This window comes from Liolophura sinensis, chromosome 3 (assembly GCF_032854445.1).
Source record: "Liolophura sinensis isolate JHLJ2023 chromosome 3, CUHK_Ljap_v2, whole genome shotgun sequence".
Taxonomy (NCBI): Eukaryota; Metazoa; Mollusca; class Polyplacophora; order Chitonida; family Chitonidae; genus Liolophura; species Liolophura sinensis.
The window spans coordinates 21,624,570-21,643,905 of NC_088297.1; the positions used below are offsets into that span (position 1 = coordinate 21,624,570).

Consider the following 19,336-nt stretch of genomic DNA (forward strand, 5'->3'; position numbering starts at 1 on the left):
CTGAAACAGAAAGGAAAATACAAAAAAGCAATTATTTATTTGAATGATTGGTTTTTTAATTATGCAATAACCCAGAATTTTTCACTTAGACGACAGCAGATTAGTTTATGGGCGGAGGAAATCAGAGACGCTGTGCCCACGCACTTACGTACAGACATTCATTTATCTATTCTCTGATTGATGCTTTGCGCAAAACAATATTTCACTCATACAACGGCATCCAGCATTGTGGCAGGAAGACACCCGACAGAGCCCAGGTGAAACATTATCACCCTTGCCATTAGCAATCAGAACCTTTCATTTGTACACATATACCCTTGACAAGCACCCTAGCAGGTGGGTTGTGAGGGTAACACTCTCAACCTTGATGCAGCTCTAGTCTGACTTTGACAGCAATTCATTCCAATTGCACTTTTCTCCTATCTTCCCTATCTATTCCATGCTAATGCCATCAGAGTGAAGGTATGATATTTCAAAGGCACCGACACACAAACTCCCCCAATCTCACGCCCTCATGACTTCTGGCGAAATGTACAATCATCCCTGCAGTCCCATAATTTCATGTTAATTTCCGTCCTCCTGTATTAACAAAAATTTTAGTTATTTGTAAGGTTTCTTCTCCAGATAACACCTTTAATCTTCTACCCCTAATCAGACCCTGCACGCCTCTGCGGCTCCACTCCATTCTTTTACCATTAGCCACTGTTTGGTTAACATTGATACAGTATATTTTTCACTGGAAGAACACTGCATGTTAGATGATAACATGTTAGAGATGGACATGCAGTATTTTGCCGAATACAGTAACAGATTTGTGCACATGGACCACAATAAAAATCTTCTGACTGTGCAACAAATGACGTCTTACATAATTTATATTATATTTTAATTCATCGGAGCACACTGCTTCCATGGTATGAAATTACCTCAGTGATACAGGCACATGTAATGTTAGATGCAACACAATACCTACTCTGTCTGTTTACTACAAATGTACAACTCACTGTATACAACTTAAAAATCGGCCCAACTAAGTCCATTTTTTACAAGCAAATAAACGTAATGAAATACTACTTCTGGTGATGAAATTGAACTTTGTCTGGTATTCATTCAGTTATTTATCTGATTGGTGTTTTACACAGTACTGAAGAATATTTCACTTATATGACGGCAGCCAGCATTATGGTGGGAGGAAATTGGAGAGAGCCAGCGGGGAACAAATGACCATCCGCAGGTTGCTGCCAGACCTTCCCACAAACTGTTTCTGGTAAACCGTCAACAAAAACAAATACACATGTAAATGTGCCTTTCAAAGATCAGGGGTCAATTCCACAAAGCCATTTCTGACTTACCTTAAGATAAATGTGTCCAAATTCCAACTTTCAGCACCAAAAACTATGCATTAAGACACGATTTCAAATTTCGACTTAAGTCAGAAAAAATAGACTTAGCTGAATCGTCCTCCAGAACTCTTGTAATTAGGCAAAATAATTAACTTTGTCATCAAAAAAATTTTTGGTCAAATACGGTAAATATATGCAAATGTTTGTGAAATACATGTACATTGTACACACTCATTTCGTGTGTGAACAAAGAACTAGGTCAACGACCACAACAACATCTCCTTTTATAAACTATTTAAGGTATCACTGCTGTATTATGGTCTCCACTGAAACGCCCTTTCAATGAGATGTGCAATATGCACAGGCTAGTAGTGTAACTCATGTCTGGTCATTAATGTGTTCATGATACATCTGAGATGATTAATTTGTTTGTTTTAATTGATCGTTGAACTATAGAATTTTTCACCCTATACACATGTAGAAGCGGGGATGGGGGAAATGTGAGTAACAAGAGGATGTACATGTATGCTTGGGGTTAAGCGTTCTACTTTACACTTTTTCAGTCATACAACGACGAGGAGTCATTAGGTATGTGTACATATACTGTGTCTTCTTGTGACAGCGTGAGTCTATGCCGTAAAAGTGCTGCCGCCATTGAAGACACCAGACATGAAACCCCGCCCAGTTGCATTTAACTGACACTGGGCCAACCAGTCCTGTATTTACCCATGACTTAAGTAGTTGCCCATTGCCAGATTCTTAGGGCATTGACGTAAGCAGGGTATTCTGAGATTTGCTTGAAAGATAGGATGATATTCTACTGGGAAAATGTGCAATTTAATACTGAGATTAACATTTTAAAACATTTATTTGCCTGTGAAAATGTACCTCTGAGTGAAATTTTAGTTCATTCCCCATGTACACATCACTCAGGTCATTCACATGTAGATCAGCAGAGTCACATGATACAGTTTACATTACAAACAAAAAATGTTTATTTTTGTCTTCTGAAACATTTTGCCACGTCTATGTAAATTGTCTCTGACGTACATGTACATGCAAGGTTACAAACTCATGTACACAAAGTTTACATTAGCATATAGCATCAACAAGGAAGAAGGCCTGCTGAAGTGCAGACCACATATTCAAATTTAGGGGTAAGATCATCCTGACATTAGCCAATGTTGACACAATAGGGAACTCTTATAACTGCCACCCCCCCTCCCCCCCCTCGTAACAAAGTGGTCCAAACCTATGAACTCTTTAGTTCTTTCGTATATCACGTCACACTTATCGGTGTGTGTGTGCTCATCAAAACACTTACGTAGTTAACACAAACACTGCAATGTCAAAGAAGAAAACGATCCGTTCTATTGCAATCTGAACGACTGTGTGTAGCTTACCCTTGAGTCTCTCACCAATACCGTTAGCTGTTAGCAGTATAGGGAGCATATATATGACTCATTTGATTGTGCATGTGGAAAATCAGGAGTGCATGTGGAAAATCAGGAGTAAATGCAAACTCTACAATTACTCTAAACCATTTATTAGTCCCATAATTACCTTTTACACGGCAAAGACGACAAATCTGACTCCTCAAGGCAGATTTTACATGCACCAACTCATTCAATATTCATGTGCATGTATTTCTGTACATTTAAAAACTTTTCTTTACATAAATTTGTGTTTACTACATTTATTTATTTATCTGATTGGTGTTTTATGCTGTACTCAAAAATATTTCACTTATACGACGGCAGCCAGCGTTATGGTGGGAAGAAATCAGGCAGAGCCCGGGGGGGAACCCATGATCATCCGCAGGTTGTGTTTTACTACATACAGGGCATATAAACTACTTTCTGTACATACACCTCGTTGTGCGTGGAATTGTTTAACCGACGTTATTCCATACATATTATACACGTAGTACAACATACACAATGCTGTGGTGCGAACACATTATTTGGGATTGAAGTACAATGTGGGTGTATTTCACCTAAAGTTTGGCCTGTAATAATTCACTTTCAGCAGCACATAAAGACGTTAACATGATATTTTGGATGTCAACACATAGGTTTTCCCCATAAGAAATAATTCAAATTTCACAAAAAGCTGCTTACGTTGTCCTACAAGGGGAATGAACCAATCAGAATCAAGCTAAGTATGTCCCATGAAAAATGCCAAACTTTAGGCGAAATATGGTTAAAGAGATTTTGATAACCACTTCAAGGCAGTTTGCAGAACTATACCAGAAGTAGTAAGTACACCATGATGGAAAATGCACTAGGAGGATATTTCTTGTACATGTACTTGGCAAAGTGCTATGCTTTTCACAGAAATCTAAATCATCCAGTGATTACAGGGCAAAATCTGTCATGTGATATTTTGTACTAAGAGGAAATATCTACACCATAAAATGATGAATAATTGTTGCGAACTAAATTTCTAATCACATATAACAGCAAAGCCAAACCAACTAGACTTTTTTTTTTCTACATACACATGTACATGACAAGCAAAAGAAAATTTTTTGTGAGGTAAAAATCTGTCAGTGTAGTGCATAAATGCATAAAAATAGCTTTTTTACCCAACTTTCTGACACAGATAAGGCATGTTTTGTTTGCTGCTTGGCAAGGCCTTTTATCACAGGGAAGGTGTCCTAAAACTGCCACCTATCTCACTCATACGCATGTATACCAGGGGTAGGAAATGATACACACAGGTATAGCATATACAGTATATGTATGAAAATAACATGTGCAACTTTAAATCATTGATTTCAATACATAATCTCCAAATGTACAGGATACATGTTCACATGCTCAATGACATGCTTAAATTATGATTACAAATGAATGGGTTCAGAGAAAGAAGGCTTGGAGCAACGTGTTTGTGGAAAATATAGATACATAGCAGTGTGTGAAAACAAATCCTGCCCCTAGTTCTTCTTGCTCCACATGTTATCTTTGTCCAAAACATTAGAAGCTTTAACTTTGCCTAATTCTCCCCTGAAGCATACTGAAGAAAACTCTAATGACAAAATGTACACAGATGCATTCCTGGTGAAACAAGCATATGCACCTTCAGGGGATAAAGTGCAATCCCAAAACCTTTGATCCGCGGGTCCATATGCTACAACAAACAGGTACACAGATTTAATCAGACTTTGACATGATAATGTATGAGTTTATACTGCAGTCATCCACATGTATTTTCCCTTTCAAATAAGGTTTCTCCAAAACAGCCACACTGACCTCCTTTCCCTAGTCCCCGCTACCCCCCCACCCCCACCCCCACCCCCACCCCCATGCATTTGGCTGATGATTTTTTAATATTATCAGGAATGTGATGACAATATGAAACCATTAATACCCACTCCCTTTTCTCAGAACAAGTAGCTAACAAGGATTAGTCAGATTCATAAAATAGCTGCTACCAAGAATACAATATGCTGCACCTTACTGGGACTTACATGTACTTTCGACGAGATTAATCTGTTAATTTTAACAGAAATCTGTTGTCTGAGTGATGTTAGAATGTATTCTGTTATTATAACACAATATCCTGTCATATTCAACATAGTATCCTGTTAGTCTAACAGAATCTTTATGCTGAATTAATAGAACATGTGTGTTATATTTAACAGAACAATCTGCTGCAATAATAGAAAACATTCTAGTATTAATCAGGCAACAGGCTTTGTTAAATTTAACAGATCATTTTTTTGAGTGTGCTTTAACCAAAAAACAGAGATTTTGCAAGCATTTGAAATCTGGTCGTCTCATTTCCAATTTTCTCTATTTGTCCTTTAATTAACACGTTAATTTTGTCTGAATAGTTCGTCTCAAAACACTGAGGCCTGCCCCTGGCTGAACCAAGGCCAAGAATGGAATGAAAAGTCATACTGTGGGTGCTAAGAAGGGGTGATGTCTCTTAGGTTTATAAGGCTCAAGTACAAAGCAAATGCTGAACAATCACATTCACAAGTGTCACAGGTACAGGGCTTTATGAGTCCACTTATTGGTGGGTCAGGACCTACAGGTATGACCAGCTGTAGCCATCATGAATGAGTACCTGTATTTTACACACACCCATATGTAGCGACCACGCATAAACAGCTGGTGCAGTGCTCGGACTTCACATTTACACTGTGCGTGCGTGTGTGTGTATACACCTTTAGATATCATCAGAGATCAGGTTGACTCACATCCAGAGTGGGACTGTAGCCGAAACACTCCTAGTCCATCTGCATATTCATGTAGTCAGGAATAGACAGACACCTTTATCATCGGGAACATAGTAGTACTGTAAACTCCCTAATAATCCTGGTACAAAGTACACCCAACATTAGAATCCTTGTATTACATGTACTGTACTGTAAACTCCCTAATAATCCTGGTACAAAATACACCCAACATTAGAATCTTTGTACTACTTGTACTGTAAACTCCCTACCAATCCTGGTACAAAGTACACCCAACATTAGAATCCTTGTACTACTTGTACTGTAAACTCCCTACCAATCCTGGTACAAAGTACACCCAACATTAGAATCCTTGTACTATTTGTACTTTACTGTAAACTCCCTAATAATCCTGGTACAAAGTACACCCAACATTACAACCCTTGTACCTCTTGTACTGTACTGTAAACTCCCTAATAATCCTGGTACAAAATACACCCAACATTACAACCCTTGTACCTCTTGTACTATACTGTAAACTCCCTAATAATCCTGGTACAAAGTACACCCAACATTACAACCCTTGTACCTCTTGTACTGTACTGTAAACTCCCTAATAATCCTGGTACAAAATACACCCAACATTACAACCCTCTTGTACCTCTTGTACTATACTGTAAACTCCCCAATAATCTTGGTACAAAATACACCCAACATTACAACCCTTGTACCTCTTGTACTATACTGTAAACTCCCTAATAATCCTGGCACAAAATACACCCAACATTATAACCCTTGTACCCTAATAATCTTGGTACAATGTACAGCTATTGTTAAAATCCTCATACTACATGTACAACTACCGTAAGCTCTCTAATAAACTTTTTTATGCAATATGTTAGTACTCTTAAAGGATACTCTGGTTTACAAACAAATACATGTAGATGTGGATGGGAATGACAATACATGTAAACATGCACAACTTTCATTGAGATATACAGAAGAATGCTACAAATAAAAACTAAACAGATGAAATTGAAACAAATTTTAATTTAATAGAGGTTAAAAAGTAATTTTATTCAAGGTACACGTACATGGTCTGTCTTGACCTCTTTGGAAACCCTGGCAGTAGAATATAAACGAAGAAAAGAATGCATATACCTAAGCAGATGTGAACTGCTTTAAGCAGACAAAATACTAGTTTAATATGTTAGGTACAATTTAAGTTTGACAAATGGATCGATTTAACAGTCCTAATTAAATCTACATGTAATTACAACAACAACATTACTACATATTACACCTTAATTCTTCAACCCTTTCGCACATACATGTATGAAAGAGCAACTTTCAAGGCAATTTTTGCACATGTTTAATTTGATTCTGGAGACAAAACTACATTGGTTGGATTGACCAATTTCGGAGCTGCAAAAAAAGTATAATTTTTTCAGTCAACACAGAAAAATGCCTTCGGGATGTGCTTGAACAAACAACTTGTAAGCATGTGTAAAGGTTGAAGATTGGCTAAATGGCCATACATATAATCTATACAGTAGACACTAACAGGTTTAAGCACATAAGCTTTTTGCAGCCTACCTCATGTACCTGTGCTAAGCCTTTTGAGATCACTGACAGTGCATCTAGTTTTAGACATCTTGCTTGTACACTGTATATTTGGCTACACAGAGCCACACGCAATGCACAATGTGCACACTGTTAGTTCTACTTCAGGTAAAAAATATCATAATCCTCACACAGCCCAAACACAAATACATATGTAGAAAACGTAGAGAAAAAGCAACAGGCTCTGACAGCTACCTAGCACCTGAAATATAAATAACTATGGCAGACATTTGCCTTTTTTGGGGGGTGGTGGTTGGGGGTTTGTTGTCAAACAGAGAAGCAAGAATGCTTTATAAACCTGCTCGCCTCCTCACCATACACAAACCCCATCAACCATTTTTCCCCCGCCACACACAGCTGGGTTGTTTACAACTGGCATTTCATACACCCTGTACAGTAACAGATACTTTCTGATTAGGCATATAGTCTAGTACATTGCCTAATTCCTCAACCCTTTGAAATAAAAAAGAGCAACTTTCAGTGCAATTTATGCAAATTCTTAATTTGACTTTGGAGACAAGACTACATTGGCTGGATTGGCCAATTTCAATAAAAATTTATCAATCTACAAAGAATATGCTTAAATAAACACCTTGCAAACATCAAAATACGTAGAAAAATTCCAGTATGTACTGCATGTATGTCACTGACATCTGTCTACATAACTAGAATTCACCAGTTTCTTTTGGCTTTCTTCTAGTCTTTCTTTTTGTCTAAAGACTTCATTCAGATTTTGACAGAAGTTTTAAATTATTTTTGTCTTTAAGTTAAATTCTTTAAAGTGCAAACTGCAAAATTACAACAATATATACTAAGCTAAAAAATATCAATTAAGAATGAGATAGTGCATGTACCTGTAGCACAAGAACTGGCAGAACTGAGCTGAAGTCCTACTCTTGTGCTCATTTGCTGCTAAATGTTAACAACTATGATCCCATCATGTACATTATCATCAGAGCACATTTACATGTATTTATTTATTTGGCTGGTGATTTACACCGTACTCAAGAATGTTTCACTTATATGTCGTCCTCCAGCATCATGGTGGGAGGAAACCAGGCAGAGCCCTTGGTTCGGGTGTGGGGTGTTTGGGTGTACAGGTGTACATCTACAGGTTTATTTATTACCAAAAAGAATGATGAATTTGTTGAGTTCAAGCCTTGGTAATCAATACTGTAAAACAAGCAATGGATTTTATGTGATTACATAAAGCTACACATGTATCTAGATTTTAATACCACACGCACAAATCCCCGGCAAACCAATCCGAATATGCATCTACTTCAATCCCTTCCCTGCTTGTGCAATGTACATCTGGAAAAAGTAATGAAAATAAACTATTGAAAGCAAGCGGTCCCTGGTGTACAAATAGCTAAAATGAATGTTAGAGTGTCACAGCGTATGTGTACAGCATGTAACACCCCCCCCCTCCACACACCGACACAGAAGGGAGGCAATAGCTACAATCACAGCTGGTACCATGCCTTCCACTGATGACAATTCAACGTCAATCAATCCTACACCACAGGGGGCGCCGTTGCAAACATGTGACCTACAGACAAGGTATTGATCCCGCTGAAACTATTTACGGAAATCCAGGCATGGGGCAAGCACGACAAGTCTTTACTAATTTGACACGGAACTGACATCTTTTTTCCGACTGCCATAGAGTTCCCAGCCGGCCGTTTAGCGTGATTTCGCCGTTGATCAAAAGTGATGGGCTGGCCATGTTCTGATTGGCCTGATTAGCGAAGACAGCCCTTCAAAAGCGACCAATAGCCACCCTAGCCAGATGTAGACAATCAAGTCAGACTGGAGCTTTAGGACTATTACTCCTCAGGGAGACCGTTCAGGCGACGATGGTTTAAGTCTCGACAACTGCTTATCTCGCCCTCGGGACTCCCCCTGGAGGCCCATTTAGTGATATTACAGCCCATCCTTGAGCAATACAGTGGACAGCACTTGCTAGTTAGCGGATTAGGCTGCAGCTTTCAGTTAGGAGATTTGTCATGTAGCTGTGCAAGGTTGTTGGTTCCTACCTTTACCTGCGTATTTCCTCAGAACATCTGACCCTGAGATCACGAAGCAATCTTAGATTTATGTCAAAATTTCACAAATCACTAATCTTGATGTGTTCCTTTTTGTAATTTTAAGAGAAATCTGCTTTACAATAATTTACCCAGCATTTGCAATATTCATGCAATGTTTTGACCTTGTTACGTAACAAATAACAATTTTAAGTCATATGAAATTTTGACTTGAGTCTAAGACTGCATCCCTGGGTGGGAGGGCCTGACCCTCATTATATGAGAGAAAAATTCCCTGAGGTTAGAAAGGCTGAAGATTTACACAATGTACAGAGGTGTAACATTTAAAAAGGTGTAATGCCATCATAAAGGTGAAATATTCTGGAGTAGGGTGTAGATCAAATCAATATAAAGGTGTACATGCTTAACTTCATGCTGTATTCTTCGCCCTATCATCATCTGTAAGTGGGGGAGAGAGGGGTAAGAGATTAGATTTCCTCTAACCACTGTTCAGCACAGTGATACCTTAACACAAGAATTTACATAATTCACTGCAAATCAAATGGTCATAAACACACAATGACGCAATTCCACACAGATTTTCAGCGATACTGACTGACCAGTCACGAATCGTTCTATTTTCCCATACCCATAGATAATTTGTACAGCCCACGCCGCCAACATGACAAGCTATCATCGTCATGGAAACTATGCCAACCATCCACCTGAGTGTCATAACCTTGTGACAGTAACAGGCGGAGAAGGTAGAAAGAAAAAAAAAACAGGGTGATGAATAAAAAATCAATGACATTTTATGAACTGCATTTTCTTTTAAGTCTAGCCAAGAACAGTTGTACCAGCTTTAGATCTCACAACAGTTATACCAGCTTTAGATCTCACAACAGTTGTACCAGCTTTAGACCTCAAAACAGTTATACCAGGTTTAGATCTCACAACAGTTGTACCAGCTTTAGATCTCACAACAGTTGTACCAGTTTTAGATCTCACAACAGTTGTACCAGCTTTAGACCTCACAACAGTTGTACCAGCTTTAGACCTCACATCAGTTGTACCAGCTTTAGATCTCAGAACAGTTGTACCAGCTTTAGACCTCACATCAGTTGTACCAGCTTTAGATCTCACAACAGTTGTACCAGCTTTAGACCTCACATCAGTTATACCAGCTTTAGATATCAGAACAGTTTTACCAGCTTTAGACCTCACAGATCTCACAACTCACAGAAATTGCTCCACTGGCAGCACAATGAGAACAACAGGATTTTCATTTCAGCATTCTATTATTTATACCAGCTTTAGATATCAGAACAGTTGTACCAGCTTTAGCTCTCACAACGGTTATACCAGCTTTAGATATCAGAACATTTGTACCAGCTTTAGACCTCACAGATCTCATAACTCACAGAAACTGCTCCACTGACAGCACAATGAGAACAACAGGATTTTCATCCCAGCATTCTATTATTTATAATTTACCCTAATTCTAGCCTTTTTAAGCACCAGTGTGATCAATATTTTGAAACATTCCGAGATAACCACAGGGAGTAGAGAAATAATCTGCACAGTTTTATGAAGCTTGCGTCTTAAGCGACACAAAGAAGTCATTTTCATAATAATTCTATGCATAAATTCCATTTCCAGAGTGCTTTGGTGGTTAAAAAGGTTAAAGATTTACAGTACATGTACATTTGTTCCGTTTTAAAACTTCCCTTGTTCATAGCATATAAGACAAGGCTTAACACAACACCCTTCCACAGTACTTTCAATTTCAAAACAGAATCTTCCACTGAATAGTCACATTACAAACAGGTACATTTACATGTAGATTACACCACAGTTTACAGCATGTACACTTTACTGAGGACATCTGAAATCCATACTTTCATCAATGTAAAAAATTCTTGGCAAAATTTTTTGTAATATATGTCTAACTTTTACGCATAAAGCTGACACAAGAGCAGAGCCACCAAAGCTTTGTGACGTCGCCACTTCGACGAAGTATCACATGGCTGAAAACTGAATAGTCATTGGCTGCAACGTTTTTTAACTAAAGACTGCGGGTAATACGTGGTCGGGGAGTTAATCAGCTCATCTGACGATAGGCATGAATTCCAGATAAGTTGGCTCATTATTTTACATTATTTTATAAGACCCAAAGCAATGGTGGGGTGACGTTGAGATTTGTCTTAAGCTTCTAGGTATCTCCAACTTCACGGTCAAAACACTGCATGCAAACTTGAAAAGAGATGAATGACAAAACTCTTCAGATTTCTAGATTTTTTTATATCACTTACTTATTCAGTTATATCTACTCCCAAAAATATAGCCTGTCAGATGCAGCAAGTCCAGTAATCATTCATACCAGTTCTGCATGATGCTTGTTTCAATAGATTCCTTCATAGATTTGCTGCCAAGGACGATGCGTTAAAGCAGTGTGAATGAGATATTTAATTAAACTGCGATATGTTTCTGGCCTTGGCCTATATGTGACACTTCCAACCATAATGTAAACAAAGGGTTCCTCAGAAGGGAAGTGGAAGCTAATCATTCCCCCTCATTCTGCGATAACAAACCAGCGTGAAGAACCGAGGCGACAAGTTTTCATCGAGGCAGTCCCGAAAATCAATGGTGCTGGTGGAATCGCTACTGGGCGTGTGGTTACAGCTCGCGTAGCCCCATATATACATTAAACACGGCTCAGCTTGTGACCTCGCCGCCAATCAAGAGCAGGTGCCCTTTTCAACAGACACCCTAACTAACAGCGGAAAATGAAACCAGATTTACCAGTACACAACTTCAAGGCCTGGGATTTGCACAGAGTCAATCTGTCTTCAAGGAAGTCTAAAGGATGGATAGCACAAAATCAAGGACACAGTTTACTTCCCTTCATACATACATGTACACGTACTGTGTCAATACACTGTACATGATGTAAATGTACTGCAATCCTTCAACCACTTCGCATGTTTGCAAGGTGTTTATTCATACATATTCTGAAGGCATTATTCTGTGTAGACTGATAAAATGATACTTTTTTGTCCTGAAGTCCTGAAATTTGCCAATCCAACCAAAGTAGTTTTATCTATAAAATCAAATCATAAATGTGCATTTTAAAATGCACTGAAAAACTCCTCTTGTAAATGCGAAAAGGTTGAAGAATTAGGGTATACTTCAAGCTTTAAGAACTGGTCTGACTTGAAGACAGTTACATGTTTGGTTTAATTAAACGTCTCTGGTTTATTTTTATGGTTTAATACATTAACTTATTATGAGGCCTCACAGTCTCCCACTGTATATCTGAAAAGTACCCTGTATTATTCAAACTAGTTTTAATTGTTCTTTCCACAACAACTTTTGAATCTTCATACATTGTTTTTCTTTCCACAATAGCTTTTAAATCTTTATACCTTAAAGAAGTTTAGAGTCTTATGTCTGACAAAATTCAGCACTGAGCCTGAATGTTATCGAAATAATCAATTCAAAGATTATCTATGGGGTATTTAGACCCTCACCCCCTTCCCCACTCCAATAGCAGACCGATACATGTACATATAATATGTTCTGATATGTCAAAAATTCGGCCTTTGTAGTGCAACCTGTGTAGTCTATCAAACAGACTGTTATCCCATTTATTGGGCATGATACATAAATCCTTCTACATGTACTTTATAGTTTATACGCACAAAACAATGCTTGTTGCCAGATATGAAAGGCATGCTAAAAATGAGAGCAGCTAATCTTTCATTTGACCTATTTAACAGAGGTAAAGTGTAGCCATACAGTATCTGTTATCCAACACTCTGTTAATGGGCCCTACAACACCAGCGTTTATCCACCAGTTAAACCACTGGTTGTCCCTTGGGGAGGAATGAATGCCAGTCTAGTTAATCTGTATTGAGATCATAGCCAAGCTAATCAGCTGGGATTTACAGCACGCAAATTGTCTGGCCCTGCACTGTACATAGTAAATGTGCAATCCATGCTGTTATTACTATGACTCTGTTTACTTGCACATATGTAAAGTAAAAGAAAAAGCCAATTTTAAATATAACGCAAGCGCAAATGCAATAAATACTACCCTGAACAGATTTCACCTCTAACTTGCTAAATTTTCTTAACCTAAAGGAAATGGATAACGTGATTATAGATCCGATGTAATTATGTACCACAAATTTTCTTTACTAGATACATGTAAATTATCTTGTATTACGACAATTCTCAACAATTTTCATCGACAAAATGTCAACTTAAACGCCCATTCCAGAGAATGCAATATAAATTCCGCTTGAGGCTTGGAAATGGTTTGTTCAACACATTTTCAAGTATTCAACAAAAACGAGAAAATCTACTGGTTTAAACAGTTAAATTTGTATTCATGATTTGATCACCATCTTACACCATAATAACCTGGCAAAATGAGCTAAATCATGCTTCAAAAACAAATATAGAACCTTAGCTTAACTGCACACTGTTTTTAAGAAATTAATAAAAGAAATTTAATGTTACATGAGAGTTCAGAAACAAACTTTATTAACATGTACCCCCCGGTACCATACAAACATGATTACATTGTAAACCCTCCCTATTTGATGAAACACAAAAATCCTCAGTGTATTGTACATACAAGTTAATATTAACACTTTCAACCAGAAAGTGGAGACCTAAGTATATGAAGTTGGCACAAAAATGTCACTTGCTGCACATATTTTTGAAACATTCAAATTTTTATATCAGCATTCAAGGGGCCAAAATGTTTGATATTTTGAGCTCTTCTGAGTGATGACCATAACAAAAGCTGAAAGTCTTTCAACACAATGGAATCATTAACCTATGATGTTTGTAAATCACTAAAATCTTCATCGTAGTTATAGCTTACAACTGACACCCTCTTGCACGAAGGGATTGTAAGCTATGATGGTTGTAAGTTACCATAAAAAATGACAATTGGGTAAATTTTTACAATTGTCCCCAAGTTAATGTTAAGCCCAAATACTTGCCTTGTTTTTACGGTGAGTACTTTTTGACTCAGTTTGCAAAAATGTGCAATGTAACAGTCTTAAAAAGATGTTACATGTTGTTGTCGCTAGTTACTGAATCATTACGATGTAGAACTCTTTTGAAAATGAAAACAAGAAAAGTTATTGACCGGTCCATTGTCCACTTGCCCTAGCCACCTTTGAATACTGGTCAAGTTTGGTCTACGATCGCGATTGTGACTTCAAAAAATTACTATGGCCTTGCAAATCCTTTGTGCAAGGGGCGCAAATTATTTTTACAATCAGAAGTAAACTTAACTGTAGGGTCTACTATTGGTTGGACCTACAATCGCTCTGTGCAAGCAGGCCCTGGACTCACTTTGGTTATCATTTTTTTTATCATTATTAGTTTGAGCTCCTAAACATGAGAGAATGACCCCTGACGTTACAACAACAGATGTTATGAAAACTGTAACAGATTTCAAAATGAAAGGGGACCTACTTTGGATATTACAGGGTTATACTTTTGACTGGAATTCGGGAATCTGATTCTCAGCATGACTCCTGTAAACCCAATCTGCTTGGATTACTGTAAAAAAGTCATAAAAATAATTTTCAAAATGACCAATTGTTATCAGATTTCCAGTTCATAACTATGCCTCCTCTCAATAAGTGGATGTGCGACCATAAGCATCACCATAATGTGCGTTTTGTTCAACTTCTATACACACGTTTGTTCGAATGGGCGTTGTTGTTGCTTGCCATGATAACTTTCAAAATATACAAACACCAGAACCACTACATTGACAAACAAGATTAAAATAAACTATGAACTAATTTTGAAAATTTGAAATGAATCAACCAACTGTTCATTTTATTCTACATTGCTAGCATATTCTTTAGAACATAAACTATCTGAAAAATAATAAAATACAGCAGGGGTCAAAATAACCTCTGGCCCACTGATAGTGACATATTTGACGTGCTGGCAAGAGCTGGGATGTGAAAGGTAGGCGGACAACATTCCAGATTCTGGAAAAGAATTATGAAACCAAAATTTCACAAAGCTCTCTTAACATTGCGAGCTCGTAACTGTCATGATGACGTAATGCCTACAGGGCTGGTAGCCACAGGAGTTAAGTAGGAGTAAAGTGAACGTAACGTAAGAGTGTTTCGTGAACCCAGGCCCTGACTATTATACAGATACACGTACGCAATGCATGTACTATGCAACTTCATTAAGACTTCAAGGTCTCTCTATTTTTTTTCTCAGCAAAGATAAAATGTGACCTGAAAGCTAGCATGACCTCAAACCTGGTTAGTTTGACCACCTGTCCACAATGACCACAGCTGTGTTGTCATGTCTCTGTTAAAACAACACCTTTGGCTTCAATGTACATTAATGCTAACCTGGTGTAAAACCATTCATTCTTTATACAATACATTACACATTTGTATGTCGGTCATAGGCTAAAAGCAGCAGAATTCCAGGAAGTGTTGAGGAATTTAATGCTGGAAAGGGAGACTTAGAGGTGCGCTATTCATACTTTCGAGCAGTCTGGTTCCTGGCAAGAAACAGGAGGTGATAGGTAACATGGAGCTAAATGGGAGATATGCTCATGTTTGTTGATTGCTAAAGTTTAAAGTATTACAGGACACCGAAAATACAATTTCTGAAGGCTAGATACATCCTGTTTACTTTTCCAGAAAGAATGTCTTACCTAAAACTTATGTTTTCATTTGTTAGGCTAAAATCTTGAGTACCTATCCCACCGCCAGTACTCTAGTAACGTGACCAAAGGACATGCTGATGATTGGCTCAGAGCAGCTATGATGTCACCGCAAAACTATGAATACAACTGAAAACAATTTGGAACAGAAGAGCTAGTTTGTAGAAAAGTAGGCAGCCATGACTTACTCAACTAAACTAATATGAGTGAGTGCTTGGGGTTTAACGTCGTACTCAACAATTTTTCAGTCATATGACGACGAAGGAATCTTTAGGGTGCATGTACGTGTAACGTGCCTCCTTGTAGCAGGACGGATTTCCATCGCTCTTTTATTTAGTGCTGCTTCACTGAGACGACTTACCGAAGGCAAGTAAGCTGCCCCGCCCGAGCCATTATACTGATACGGGTCAACCAGTCGTTGCACTATCCCCTTCATGCTGAACGCCAAGCGAGGAAGTTACAACTTCCTCTTTTAAAGTCTTAGGTGTGACTCGATCAAGGATTGATCCTGGATCTACGGGTCCCGAAGCGGACGCTCTACCAACTGTGCTATCCGGGCCGGTGTTAAACTAATATGATTTACATGAATACTTCAATGGGAATTAAATGTACAGTGTTTTACTTCACACTATCTACAGGTGTACAGAGTACTGCAGATCCAATATACATGATGAAGATGTAATCCTAATGTTCAACGGATTTTCGCATAAATGGTCATGCAAAATACACATCAAATCCAACTTTCTGATGACACATACTTATAAACGAATATTTCTATGCATCATTTTCATGTGCTGTGATAACAGCCCTTGGGTTATCACTTCCACACATTCAATCTCCACATTAATGAACTACACTTCTGACGTGTCTTAAAGAATGAATGAATGATCACGGCTTTACACCCAGGTGATCAGTCATCATTCTGGTAGTATTGCAGCCATTAAAGACTTAATATTAACTTCTATGTTATTTAGACAGTAATTACACCTCTGTGTACAGGTGAGTAAAGCCTGTAAGCGCAAGTAAACAGACAAGAAGTACAGGAAACACAAGAAGTGTTGGTCCCAAGCAGCTGATTCTATAAAGTTTCCTTTTGATACCAAAGCCTATGTTTTGCCTTTAATACCGCCAATGTCTTGAACCTATAAATTGTGATTCTATAAAGAAATTTCACATGACCAGGAAAATACTCTCAGTGAGGGGAAGGCTTGGGTGTCAGTGGTGGGATATGGTGGTGTTGGGGCGTAGGGGCTGCTAACCCATGCTTTTGCAATAATGGAGCAGTGGCACAAAGTGAATATTACTACAAAAGCAAAGGAATGAACCTTTCAATGATAGTTACAGTGAACTGAGTGACTCTAGTGTGTGCTTGTATACATGTACACGTATGTATGTGATAAACTTTATTAATGCTGTACTCAAGAATATTTAGCTTATACAACACCAGATGGCATTGTTGCAAGAGGAAACTGAGCAGAGCCCGTGGGAAACCCACAACCATCTCCAGGTTCCTGACAGGCCTTCTCACATATGACACAGAGGAAGCCAGCATTAGCCAGACATAGCTCACAGCTCCTGGGTCATTGCGCTGCATTTGCAAGCTAACCACCTCGACCCCAAGTTAATAATAAATAATGTTATTAAAATAAATAATTTTTAAGCCTAAAATGTATATAAGTAAAGCTATTATAGTCGCAACTGGCATATCTTATTTATTTTATTTTATTATATTTTCATACACAGTATCTGAAATGATATGATGACATTAACTTTGTTCAGTTAGGAATAAGGATGGAGAATTTTAAACTTGAGGCTGGTGTCACGTGGTAAAGTAACATCAATTTTTTGAAAAAGCAGCTATTCCCAATGAGCATCTGAGAAGGAGCTCAATAGGGTCATCCAAGTCTTTTCAACTGCCTAAGGATGTCATTGTTAAGTGTGAAATATAGGAAACCACCCTGATATAAACTTTACCCCTTCACTCATTCAAAAAGAATGTGCATCTGTGTGATTCACAAACAGCGGAAATAGGCCCAGGTAAGAAAAAAATCATCTTTGACAGGTGTGTTAAGAGGTCAAAAACCACAGGGAAGAAAAGTGAAAACACTTCACGCAGGCCTTCAATGCGGAAACAGGGCCTGATAGCTGGGCAGTACACGCCTAATTTCACAGTACATACTTAAAAGGTATGAGCAGTTTCACCAAAGGGCTATATATGTATATGTATGTACATATTTATACTTGCCGACTTGGCTAGCACGCGACGAATAGTAAACCAACATGGCGACTTCCACACAAAATTCTTCGCGTAGAAAAAAAAAATCAAGACAAATTTTTCACTTTACCGTTGTTTCTGATGTCCAATTCCACCAAGTTCATAAAGTTGGCGACATCAGGCGGCAGTCTAGAGATTTCATTGTCGCTTAGACCAAGTTTTGCTAGCTGCACTAGTCGAAAGAAACCCTGGCGAAAGAGGAAAAGAATGTGAGTAAATATACAAGAATGATCAATTCCGAGACAGAAGGCACAAAATCAACAGGTTATCGCAGCAGAATTAGCGTGAATTTCATAGCAAATGTCGAACTTTATTTTACAACCTTACCCTGGGTAGCTCTCTGATTTGATTTGCGTCCAGTAAAAGCTCTTCTAAACTTCTGGTGTAACGTAAAACATCGTCAGGCACCGAGGTGAGATTGCAATGGCGGCGATCTATGTACTCCACTTGCCGATTGCAGGCTCGAAAAAGGGGGATGCATTTAAACATCGTGCGTTTCACCCGTACTCAGAATCGACAGCATGTACACATCCAACCGGTAAAATCCAAAAATCCAGAAAAAAAGAGGTAAAACAGTAAGGAGAAACGCACAAAATGGGCCTGTGTTTATCCAGCCATCGACAGTTCGTGTAGTGAATTATGACCGCGTGACGTCATCAGTTCTGTCCGGCATGCCCCAAAACAAGTGCTCCGGTGTCGTCCACCAGGTGGCGCTGTCAACCCCACATACCACAAGTCATGATGCATTGACTACAATACGTAGGCGCTTTCTGCATCAGTTTATATTTTTTTTTATAGATTTACAGTGTTGAAACAATGGAGTCTTCAAAAGAGGAGGAAAGTAAAAAAAAAAAAACAACAAAAAAAAAAGATGGATAAAAAAGGAGAAAACATTCCCGCTGGTATTTCAGCAGGAGGTGACAAGTACGTGTTAACAGTTAATTAATGGATCTCATTTAGTGAGTAGACCCTATACATAGGTACACATATATACTTGTATGATAAATCCTGATTCTAATTAGCCTGTTGCGTATATAGAAAAAAATCAGAGAAAAGTGTTTTTTAGCTTTGTAAAACAAATCGGATACTCACTGCAGATATAACATCTGATAGGCCTATATGATATATGTTCGGCCCATCATTCATGTACAATATTAAGAC

At 38.2% G+C, this 19,336-nt stretch overlaps 1 protein-coding gene across 1 annotated transcript in view; it reads right to left on the reverse strand.

Moving 5' to 3' along the window:
• LOC135463687 (protein scribble homolog) overlaps window positions 1-18,812 on the reverse strand; it is an 85,105-nt gene extending 66,293 nt beyond the window's left edge. The window contains 2 exon segments of the mRNA XM_064741066.1: window positions 18,246-18,363; window positions 18,503-18,812. Coding sequence (XP_064597136.1) covers window positions 18,246-18,363; window positions 18,503-18,664 — 280 coding nt within the window. The 5' untranslated portion in view covers window positions 18,665-18,812.
• Window positions 18,813-19,336: the final 524 nt, after the last annotated feature.